The sequence below is a fragment of the Tenrec ecaudatus genome, chromosome 3 (genome assembly GCF_050624435.1).
Source record: "Tenrec ecaudatus isolate mTenEca1 chromosome 3, mTenEca1.hap1, whole genome shotgun sequence".
Classification (NCBI taxonomy): Eukaryota; Metazoa; Chordata; class Mammalia; order Afrosoricida; family Tenrecidae; genus Tenrec; species Tenrec ecaudatus.
In genome coordinates this window covers 216,751,778-216,763,748 of record NC_134532.1, presented here as the reverse complement: position 1 = coordinate 216,763,748, position 11,971 = coordinate 216,751,778, and the positions used below count along the sequence as shown (strand labels likewise).

Genomic DNA, 11,971 nt, shown 5'->3' with positions numbered 1-11,971 from the left:
AGCGCTCCCCCTCCCCCACCCCACTTCGTGAACTCAGCCTGTCAGCTGTCGAAGGTCTTGCTACAAGAGTCACAGGGAAGAGAGAAGCAGAAGCCTTTCTCCCCGGCAGGGGGCCAGGACGCTGTACACAAAAGGAGAGCATGTGGGCCAAGCCCTTCCAAGGAGGGGGGAAAATCGGCCGTTTCCCTTTTTTTTGATAAAAACAAAAAAAGTGTATAAAATGACACGATACACTAGCCTGTCTCTCAAGGAAGCCAAGAGAGGATACTGACAGGCCAAAGGTCTATTTCCGGTGTGCAAATGCAAGCTGGAAGCTGGATGGAAAATTAAAAACATCCTTGGGGACACGCGAGACAGCCAGTGAAACAGCGGGCCAGTGGGGGTGAGGGAAGGCCTCCTGGGCTGACACAACAGACACACCAGTGAGCTCAAGCAGACCCACGAGTGCCAAGACGATGCGGGACGGGCGATACTGCGGTCCAGTCACGACGCACGGGAGCCGAGTGGACGGCAACTGCCTCGAACAGCAGCAGACGTCACCGACTCCAAGGAGAGAAACTCCTGGAATCCTGAGCACCAAGCTTGCTTTCAGCACATGGAATGGTGGCGTTTCTCCAGGGAATGACGAGGACACCGAAACGAAGTCTACCGCTCAATGAGACCTCCCTATAGGACGGGCCCTGGCGGTGTAGTGGCTACGCTTTGGGCTGCTGACCCAAAGGTCAGCTGTTGGAAACCACCATTCACTCTGCGGGAGGAAGACGGGGCTCTCCACTCCGGGAAAGAGTCACAGTCTCAGAAACTTACCGGGCAGCTCTACCCGGTATTAGAGGGTCGCTGTGAGTCGGCATCCCCTCGATGGCAGTGGGTTGGGAGCAGGTCCTGGATGCATTCCACCCAGGCTGTGGTCTAACGCCTCCACAGCTGTGAGAGTTCATTCCATCATCTCCCTCTGACAGCAAGGACACACGGACGCCCAGAGGGGTGACTTGCCGAAGAGTTTCAGGTAAGCAAATGAAAGGGTCTGAACCTGAACATCACGTGTGTGTGTTACACCGCCCCCCCCACCGCCCCATGGTGAGTGGGTCCCAACTCATAGCAAACCGAGATGAGTCCCACACCACCCCAGATCCAAATCCACAGGCAAGCTGTCTCCTGAACAGAAGACAAAAGAGTCTTGGTTTTCTCCGAATCCACACTCCTCTTAGAAGAAGCTTCCTACCCGCTCTCGCATCCTAACTCACAGACGTGGAAGCCCCTGATGAATGCCGACTGCACCTCTCCATGAGAACTTGGGGGGAAGGAGGCGAGCCGGGCTTTGGGGGAAGGTGGACGACTCTGTTAAGGATCAGTGATGGGACCGAGAGGAGTCTATCCGCCTCACCGAGAGACGGGAGCCAGGCTGGCTTGCACACTGCGCTGTCTTGGAAGCCGCAGAGACTGAGCTCTGGTGGAGAGAACCAACGGAGCCCCTTAGCGTTGGGGGCTGTCGAGGGTCAGGACAAAATAAGGGAGACGCTTCATGAGAAGAACAGGTGCAGCAGCCCCCAGGCCAGACACAGAGAGACAGACAGACCAATGATCCTGAGGAGGGGCCGGGACGGGGCTGCGTCTTGTTCTGTGAGATACAGGGTGAAGAGAGCCCAGGCTGACTCCGGAGCAGCTAAGAGTGGAAGCCAGCTCTGGGAATGGTGTTTCTGCAGGAGAAACACACACCAAACACTCACTTTGCTGCCTGTGGGGCTGCGTGTCCCCCGCCTCCCCTCCCCACCCCCCAAGAAACGTGTCAAGCTACAGCGAGCCAAACGGCAGTTGTCATGGTCTCATCTCTTGGGGGGTGGGGCCCGGGAGTGTGCTTCCAATTTAAAGTTTGTGTCCTGCGCTTCTCAACTTGGTGCAGCGTCAAAGGTCTTGCCCATCTGCCTGGATTCTAGCTCAGATCTTGGCGTTCGCTTTGAGGCCAAGAGCTATGGAAGCCCCTTGGACAGATGCAGGAAACCGAGGCTCAGAGCAAGGCATGCCTAGTCCAGGGTCACACAGGACATCAATGGAGGGGGACATAAGCATGGCTGGAACCAGGACCTAGGCTTCCCAGCTGTGAGCCCAGGACTCTGTCTGCATCTGGTACTGCCAGGGGCGCAATGGGAAACCCCCTGGCACAGAAAGAGGGTCTTGGTGGGCAGGACAGAGCTGAGTGCCGTCCAGCGTGGGCAGCAGCAGGCGGTGAGTTAGCTGCTACATCCTCGGGAGCAAGTGTGGGTGAAGAGGTTGTTGTTACACCCATCCTGCAGCTTGTCCTGGGGCTGGCTCCCCGCTCGGTTATCAGGGTCCGAGAGCTGGCCACTCTGACCCAGGTGCTGTCTCAGCCTGCAAGCAAGCACAGATCACAGGTATGAGTTAGTGACTGACCCAGGGTGGGGGCACGGGAAACACCAGGCACCCAGGGTACTGTGGGAGATGGGGAGAGACAGCGGGGCACCCAGGGTGCCGTGGGAGATGGGGAGAGACAGCGGGGCACCCAGAGTGCCATGGGAGATGGGGAGAGACAGTGGGGCACCCAGGGTGCAGCGGGAGACAGGGAGACACCAAGCACCCAGGGTGCAGTGGGAGACGGGGAGAGTCAACAGGGCACCCAGGGTGATACAGGAGCTTGTAGTCCTAACCTTTCCTGGCCTAAAGGAGCAGGAAGACTTAGGGGTCCCATGTGCTACACTCTCCAGATGGACCCCTGTCCGCCAGCTACAGAGTGTGGTCTGAACCCCCACACTCACTGGCCACCTGCGACACCCCTCCCCTTGTCAGTGCCCCTTTGCCTATTTGGTGGCCTCACCCCATTTCCACAGGGAGATGAAGCCAGCACCCTGCTCAGGCCATGCTGCAGAATGGGCATTAGAATCAAACCCCCTGCCATTGGGTCCATGCTGGCTCACAGCCAGCCCCTGGGGGTGTCCGAGACTGGAATTGTTAACGGGAATAGAAAGCCCAGTCTTTCTCCCACAGAGCCACTGGGGTTTCGAACTGCCGACCGTGCAGATGGTAGCCCAGCGGGAAACCAGCAGATGGCCTTGTCTGCATTCTGTGTTGTGGCTGGCGGGTTAGCAGCGGAGGGCTTTAAACACTGCACCACCTGAGTCACTCCAGAGCCAGGACCCCACTGACACCTCCAGCCTTCACGGGGGGCTGTCTGTGGTGGGCCTGGGGGCCTCCAGGGGTCTAGGCCATGCTGGGGAGCTCAGCTGGGTGGTGGCGTGGGGGTTCTCCCCTGGTTCTGCATTGGGGTGGGCTCTGTGAAGTGGCATGGGGCTCTTCCAGGGCCCCTCTGGGGATCTCTGCAGAGTGGCGTGGGGTTCTCCTTGGAGCCCCACATTGGGGGCCTCTGCCAAACATTGTGAGGTTCTGGCTGTGGGGCTCTGCAGAGAGGCTTGGAGGTTCCCCAGGGGCCCCGAAGGGGGTGGGAATCTGCTGTGCAGCCTGAGAATTCTCCTGTGGGTTGATGGGGTGGGTGGGGGCTGGGGGCACTCTGCCCGAGCAGCAGTGGTTCGTGATGGCAAGGGCACTTGGGACGGGTGTGTATGTGTGTGTGGTGGCTGTGCCCAGTGGGGCGGGGCACGTACTTCTCTCTGTTGAAAACGGTAAACTCCCTCCGCACAGCGTCCAGGCACTGCTGCAGGTGGCCATTCTGTGGGGAGCAAAGAGAGCGTCGTAAGGGACGTGCCACCTTGGGAGGGATGTGGCAGGGCCTGCCTGAGGGGAGACTTGGCGGGGCAGCGGGAAGCACAGAGTGGGTGCCGGGTGGGGTGAGCTCCAGCCAGGGCAGCCTCAAGAACCTGAGCGGCATTCAGGGTAGCAGCATGGTTTCCCCAAGTGCTGCAGCCAGATGACCAGAAATACCTGTTTGGTGCCAAGCATTGCCCACTCTCCTGGACTCATGGGTCAAGAGTGTCTCCTGCTCCCATCTGGATCCCACAGGCTTTGAAGCATGCGGGTGCTGGAGATGGGGAGTCCCTGTAAGGAGTTCCTGGGAGCACTATGGGTAAGGGGCTGGCTGCTTCGCAGGAAAAAGATGAGATAGTTTCCTTGAAGATTTACAGCCTCGGCCACCCGTAGCAGCAGCTCTACTCTGTCCCCAAGGGTCACTAGGAGTCAGAATCTGCTTGATGACAGCGATTCTGATGTGGGGCTTTCTAGGAGGGTCCCTGGGTGGTGCCAATGGGAAGGCCAGAGGTGTGAGGCCACCCAGAGGCACCTCAGAAGAAAGGCTTGGTGTTCTCTTCTGGAAGATCCTACGGACCTATGGCAATTGGCTTTATAATCCATTGAGATGAAATGACAGGCCCCAAACTCTCAGCCAGAGAGTTGAGTCCTGCAACAAGCAAGATTGGCAGTTGCTTGATAAACCCAACCCACAGCTGTCGAGTTGATGCTGATTCACGGCAACTCGGCAAGACAGGTCAGGACTGCTCCCGGGTTTCTGGAACTGGGCATCCTTATGGAAGCAGACAGCCTTGTCTTTCTCCCTCGGAGCAGCCACGGGTTTGAGTAACCAATCTTGAGTTTATCCTACAGCGCCATCAGGGCGCTCTGGTGGTTGCCAAGCTCTGCAGTAATTTCTTCACAGCACGTTACCGTGGTAGACACCTTCCTTGGATGACAGCTCGTCTTTTTCATGGCAAATGAAGGTCTTTGGAAGCTCCCATGGAATGCTCTCTCTGGCTAAAACAGTGGTTCTCAACCTTCCTGAGACCATGACCCTTTCATACAGTTCCTCATGCTGTGGTGACCCCCCACCCACCCATAAAATTATTTTCCTTGCTACTTCATCACTGTCATTTTGCTACTGTTATGAATTGGGAGATCCCTATGAAAGGGCCGTTCAGCCCCCAGGTTGAGAACCGCTGGGCTAAAAGCTATCCTCCCCAAACCCACTGCCATCGAGTTGATGCTGAGTCCCAGTGACCCTATAGGACAGGGTAGAACTGCCCAATGGGTTTTCAGGGCCATAACTCTTTATGGGAGAAAAAAGCCTCATCGTTTTCCTTCAGAGTGGCTGGTGGTTTCCACCTGCTGACCTTGCAGTTAGCTTCCCGATGCATAACCACCGGCCAGCAGAGCCCGTAGCTCAGGCACTGTCCTAAGTGTGAGCAATCCCCCCGCACCCCCGCGCCCTCGCCCGGAAGCGCTCACCAGAGAGCAGCTGTCCTTGGAGCCATCTTTGGACCGGTGCTTCGCCAACCTCTTCTTCTTTTTGTGAAGTGGCTTGGATTCTAGAATCATCTCTTCGAGTTCGAACGTAGGGTCGCAGTTCAGTCTGCCTTTCTGGGGGGCAGTGGGAAGGAGCACACGGGTCATCTTTCAACGCCTTTTCTGAGCCTTCCCTCCTCTCACCTCCCGCCACTTGACCGGTGTCCAAGCAAGGCCCCAATCCTATGTGCAACCTCGCAGGTCTGACCTTAGCAGGGACTAGCATGCCCTGGCACACTCTGGGGGGAGGTGCCCAGGCTGGAGGCACTTGGAGTCGAGACCTCCGACGCCCAGCAAGCCATGCTCTTAACTATATCTGCGTTCCCAGCCAGTATGGATCGAAATGTGTCCACCTGAGTTATGCCTGTGGATGTGATCTACTGCAGTGTAACATAATGTAACATAACAGAAGAGCCTTACAGAATACGGTGTTATTCTGGGGAACACAAAAGGGTTTTCCCCAGGTTGTCTCCCCGCAATATATGCCACACTGCTTGCTACTCATGGTAAATGACTGTACACTTGGAGGTCAATGCAAGCTGCTTAGAGGTTGACGTCCCTGGTTATCAACCATCTAGAGCAGCGATTTTCAACCTGTGGGTCGTGACCCCTGTGGGGGTCAAATGATCCTTTCATAGGGGTCACTGATTCATAACAGTAGCAAAATGACAGTGATGAAGTAGCAATGAACAGAATTTTATGGTTGGGGGTCACCACCACATGAGGAAAGGGTCAAGGCCTTAGAGGGTTGTGAACCACTGTTCTGTTCTAGAGTAATCATACTCTGTAGTCTGTTCCACCCTAAGTAGGGCCCACTCCCGTCTGATAAGGATACTTGATTGTCTCCCTGAAGGAGAGCCCAGAGACCAGGTCAAGCCCACCAAGGTTAGGCTGCCATCTTGAGTTAGGGTCTGTCTGTCTTGTCACATGGGTACCTAGTCCCTCCCCTTCCTATTATGCATGCACCCCTAACTCATCCCCTTCCTGTGATGCGTCTGCCTATTGTACAGCCCCTTCCTGTGACCTGTGTGGTTACCTGTAATCACGCCCCTAAGTCAGAAATAAAGAGCAGACGCTCCCTCCTCCCCCCTCCTCCCCGCTCCTCCTCCCACTCTGCTAGGACCTGGTTGCTGAGATCAAGGCCCTCCCGGAGGTGAGCATGCTGCTGTAAAATGTGTCTGAGTCCGCTGTTTGACTCTCTCTTCTACCTCTCCTCTCTTCTATGACTTTATATATTATAACCATGCAATTGCTCCTGTGGACCCCCCTGGACGGTAGAGGCTGGTCTGCTCTAACATGCGATGTAATCACTTTCTCTAATATATTGCAATGCAATGCGGTATAATACGGAATGTGACATAACGTCGTATTATGTAATGGTCTTCCATAATGTAAGGTTATGTCATGTACTCACTTTCCAGAATGTCGTGTAATATCACATAACATAATACAACATAATGACTTTGCTTAGTGAAGGTTATGTAATGCGAGGGGGAATCCTACAAAAAAATCCCTGATGCTCATTTGTTTTTTTTGATGTGAGGGGAATAGTGCATTTGGAGTTTGTTCCACTAGGTCAGAGGTTCTGAAAAGATAGCATAATAGCGTGCGACCAAAAAGGCCTGGCTTGTGGCAGACAGGGGGCTGGTTTTGCCACCACGACAATGCACCTGCTCACACAGCCATCTCAGTGTGCCAGTTTTTGGCAAAAGACAGCATGCCTCTCTTGCCCCACGCACTTCAGCAAATGAAGTGAAGGACAGTGATGTGATGACATAGACGAGGTGAAGACAACTGTGAAGACCTGGAAACAATCTAAGTTTCCCTCAACTGACAGTGGATTAGAAAACATAAATACACTGGAGGACTATGCAGTCCTAAAAAGCAGCGACAAATTCATGAAGCACATTGTCTCATGGGAGGTGTTGGAGCAAATCATTCTAAGTGAAGTTAGCCAAGCACAAAGGGACACGTACAATATGAGTCCACTGAGGTAAGCTCAAAAAGTACAGTGGGCATAGAGGATAAGTTACTTAATGCATACATCCTGGGTCCCAACTCAGCAATGCACAGAGAGGACCATAGGGCCGGCCCCACCATGAGACACGATGTTCCCTCACTGACCAGAGCACTGTGGGGGCAGCACTCGACACTGCCCAGTCTGCCCCACGTACAGCGGGGTGAAACGCGAAGGGGGTGCAACAGGGCAGCAAGGGGAGCAAAGTGACCAAGTCCCTGAGGAATCCTGGAAAGAGACTTCTGACTCAGGGGACAGGGTTTGGCACCTCATCAGACTTGATTGGAAAACACGCAGAAGGGTCAGCACACAGACTAGGAACTATCTATTGGGGGTTTTGTTTGTTTTTGTCCTGTTTATCTATATAAGATACGCAGAATGAATAATCCTGAGGAAAAAACAATGGAATTGGCAGTTCTGGGGGGACATGGGACAGGAGGGAGCAGGGAGGGGGAGTGGAGAGCCAACAAACTCAGGGATAAGGGAACAACAAGAGATCTAAAACTGATGGCAAAGAGGGTGTATAATGCCTGGTGGGGTTTGATCAAGTGCAATGTATCCACGATGAATTACTGAGAGCCGAATAGAGGGTGAGCATGATAGTGGGACAGGAGGAAGGTGAAAGGAAATAGAGGAAAGAAGTAGGAAGTAAAACCCATTTTAAAGATATAGCTATCGGCATGCATATATGTAGATATACTAATTTACAATGAAAGGATAGACCGCTGTGCATATATTTATATGTTAAGTATTAAGATAGCAGAAGGACTTTGGTCCTCAACTCAAGGCCTCTCAACACAAGAACACTTTGTTCTAATAACCTGGCACTCTTTGATACTCATTGACATGATCACCAAAGACAAATGGGTGCATGAGGAAATGTGGTGAAGAAAGCAGATGGTGCCCGGCTATCAAAAGATGTAGCAGCTGGGGTCTTAAAGGCTTGAAGCTAAGCAAGCAGCCATCTAGCTCAGAAGCAACAAAGCCCACATGGAGGAAGCACACCAGCCTGTGTGATCATGAGGTGTCATCAGGAGCAGGTATCAGGTATCAAAAGATCCAAAACAACGATATGGATGTGAAAGAGGGGAGTTGGAGTGGAGACCCAATGCCCATCTGTAGTCTACTGGATATAGGCCCACAGATGGGTTACAAGGAAGGGACGATTCAACCAGAGTGCAGTATAGCACTGACAAATCATACATCATTCCCCTGGTCCCAGAATGCTTCCCCCACACCTCACCCCCCAGCTACCATGACTCAGTTCTACCTTACTGCCTAGACTGGAGTACTCACATTGGTACTGATAAGAGCTCTTGACACATGGAATTCAGGACAGGAACAGTAATGGGAGTAGCGATATCATGGCGGAGAAGGGGGAGGAAGGGGGAACCCATCACAAGGTTGGACATCTAGCACCCCCCTCCCTGAAGGATGAATAACAGAAAGGTAGGTGAAGGGAGACAATGGACAGTGTGAGATGCACAATAACAATAATAATATATACTTGATCAAGGATTCATGAGGGTGGGAGGGTGGAGTAGGGAGGGGAAAAAAGAAGAGCTGATACCAAGGGCTCAAGTAGGAAATTGTTTTGGAAATGTTAGTGGCAACGTGTACATGTGTCCATGTGTCATGTGTCCATGTGTGCTTAATACTACTGATGGATTGTTGGAAGATTTGTAAGAGTCTCCCAGTAAAATGATTAATTTAAAAAAAGGTGAAGAAAAAACATGGGAGTTACATGCTCTCAGCCATCCAAACAGGTGAGTTTGGAAAATGTTTCCAAGAATGGAGTCACAGATTTGACAAACGTATTAAGTGTAACGGAGAGAACTTTGAAAGGGATACGTTTGTTTTGTAAAAAAAATTTAATACATAAAAATTATCTGGGTTATTTTTGGAGGGGTACATACCCCTTGTAGAACGTGATGTTGTAATCACTGTCTGCAATCTAATGTCATATAAAATGATGCAGTGTCGTGTCATATAACACGATACAACATACTAGCCTTCCTTAGTGAAGGCGATGTAGCAGAATGGATGTGATCACCGTTCATAATCTAATGTGATGAACTATGACTCAACTCTGACTGCCCTTGAGTTGACTTCACCTCACGGCAACACTGTAGGACAGAGTGTGTCTGAGTAGACAGTTTCCTCTTTCTCCTGTGAGTATCTGGTAGGTGTGCACTGCTCACCTGGTGGTTGGCAGCTCAATGGGTGCCCACTACACTGCCAGGGTTCTTTCCTGTGATATCAGGGGGCTTCCAGAGGCTTGTGGGAAAATTCCATTGTCTTTGAATTCCCTTGTTGAAGCCCCCTTGTGAAATGCAATAAACTCTTATAAGGCAACCTGATGGGATGTGACCAATCAGGGTGGATCCTAAACCCAATCACTTCTGAGTTAGAGAATGAGCAGACTAGAGCAGACAAGGGCGAGTCCGGGGGAAGACAGACACCGTGTGAGGATCGCCAAGGAATGCTGACTACCCCGGATGAGAACCTGGTTTGGAGTTTAGCTTCCAGAACGGTTTGAAAATAAATTCTGTTTAAACAGAATTTGGCATTTTGGGGTCAACAACACTAGTAGCTAAAGACATTCAGAGGCCTCCTTACTGGTGGTGGTGGGGTCCTTGTTTGAAGTTCTTCCCCAGTGTCTCCACTGAGTCCATGGGGGCTCTGTGGAAGTGGGGTTCGCTCAGAGACCCCGTCAGGGCCGTACAATGTGAATTTCCACTCACGGCAACCCATGCATTACCCAGCAGAGCTGCTTCTTGGGGGTCTTGCCTGTGATCTATATGGAAGCAGAACACCAGGCCGTTCTTCCACGGCACCCACCATGGGGTGGGTGTGAATGTGTGTAAAACAGCCTCATAAAAATAGCAGGATGTCAATCTCGAAGGCAACACGGTCCACTACTTAGACCTTCTCAGCTCCCAGGACCAATCAGATGTGGGTATGGCGGGGGGAAGGTCCCGCTGGGGGAGGGGGGGGCGGTTCAAGCCACCAAGCTCTCCTCCGTGGGTTATTAACTACTTGGTCACCCAGGGGGCTCTTCCTGTTAAGGTCGCAGATGTGGGGAGCCGCGCAGATCCCAGTCCTGCTCTGAAACATGGGGTCCCCACACCCCACCAGTGCCTCTCCCCAGCTTGCCACACTATCCCAAACTTCTGGTTCCTCACCAATCCTAGAAGTGTCCCGTTGGCATCAGAAAGGTTTCTGAGTGGAGTCTCATGAAGGAGGACACCAAACACAGAGACAGAATCACACTGGGGGGGTGGGGGGTCATGTGGAGAGACATCTACAAGTCATAGAGCAGCTGGGGGCACCAGACACTGGGGGATACAAGCAAGGATCTCCCCTCCAGGGGACAGAGAGAGCATGGCCCTGTGGGTGCCCCGACTACAGACTCCCAGGCTCCAACACTGGGGGACAGTCGTTTCTGCTCTTCAAAGCCCCCCCACTGAGGCCCAGATGCAAATATTTGCTATTCAGTGCAGGAAGGGAGGCCCAGCACCCAGAAGACCCAACCCCAAGAGGAGCACTGCCCAGCTGGGACCTTGGCAGCTCAGGGAAGGGCCCACCTTTGGTGCTCAAGCTGCATAACCACCAGCACCTCTCTGGCCCCCTGACCAAGAGACCCTGTGGCCAGTGGAGTGGCGTGAGGTTGGGCAGACGGGGCTCCCACTTACGTTGGGCACGAAGCCAGGCGTTAGGGCTTTCTCAAACACCGCGTCCCAGTTCACGTTGGCCAAGTAGGGTGTGCTCTGGATGTCACTGAGGCTGGACAGACGACTCTCGGGGTCCTTGGTCAGGAGCTGCAGTCAGAGGGCAAGGATTTCTTGAACTGTGTGCCCCATGGACGTTCACAGGGACTCGGCATGCGGGGAGCATGTGAGGTCTTGATGAAGAAGATCTCTCTGGTCTTTAGGGTTATAAGGCCATTTCCTGCCTGGGCCGAGGTTCTTGGAAGGTGTAGGGGAGATAGGCTCTTTGTTGTCTCATAGGACTACACTCTTGGTTTGACGCAGCGGCTGTGCCAGCGGGCTCCTGCTTCACAACGGTGAGGATGGCGCAGGACCGGGCAGCGTTTGGTTCTGTTGCACACAGTCACTACAAGACCCTCCCTGACTTCTCGGTTTCCCTCATTGCCTCTCTCATGCTCTAATTTGCTGGTGCCCTTGTTTCTACATAAAATGCTTTCCGGCTCCCTGACCAGGCAGGCCAGGCCGTGCTGCGCGCCCTTACCTTCTTCAGGAGGGCCACCATGCCCTTGCACCAGGTGGACGAGTAGTGGATGCGCTCCACCTTGAACATGTTGAGGATCTCATCGATGGGGGTGGCTGAGTGGATTTCGTATGGCCTCTGCAAGCAAAAACAGCCAGAGTCAGAGAGAGAGAGGGAGAGAGAGAGAGAGAGAGAGAGAGAGAGAGAGAGAGAGAGAGAGAGAGAGAAGAGAGAGAGAAAGAAGAAGAAGAAGAAGAAGGAGGAGGAGGAGGAGGAGGAGGAGGAGGAGGAGGAGGAGGAGGAGGAGGAGGAGGAGGAGGAGGAGGAGAAGAGAAGGGGGGGAGAGAGGAGAGAGCAGCTGGCAGGGCACTCAACATCCATGTCCCAGACCTGGGTTCAAGGACCACTCAATGCCTATTGGTGGAGGCTTCGTGTCATTGTTATGCAGAAGGGCTTTCAGTGGGACTTCCAGACTAAGATAGA

At 53.2% G+C, this 11,971-nt stretch overlaps 1 protein-coding gene across 2 annotated transcripts in view; it reads right to left on the bottom strand.

Moving 5' to 3' along the window:
- Positions 1–2,228: 2,228 nt before the first annotated feature.
- Positions 2,229–11,971, bottom strand: part of STK32B (serine/threonine kinase 32B) — a 235,891-nt gene continuing 226,148 nt past the window's right edge. For both annotated transcript variants that reach the window (XM_075545032.1, XM_075545033.1), the window contains 5 exons: positions 11,510–11,626; positions 10,954–11,079; positions 5,185–5,316; positions 3,615–3,679; positions 2,229–2,367 (listed from right to left, as the gene is read on the bottom strand). In XM_075545032.1, the coding sequence (XP_075401147.1) occupies positions 2,229–2,367; positions 3,615–3,679; positions 5,185–5,316; positions 10,954–11,079; positions 11,510–11,626 (579 nt within the window). The remainder of the gene's footprint in view (positions 2,368–3,614; positions 3,680–5,184; positions 5,317–10,953; positions 11,080–11,509; positions 11,627–11,971) is intronic.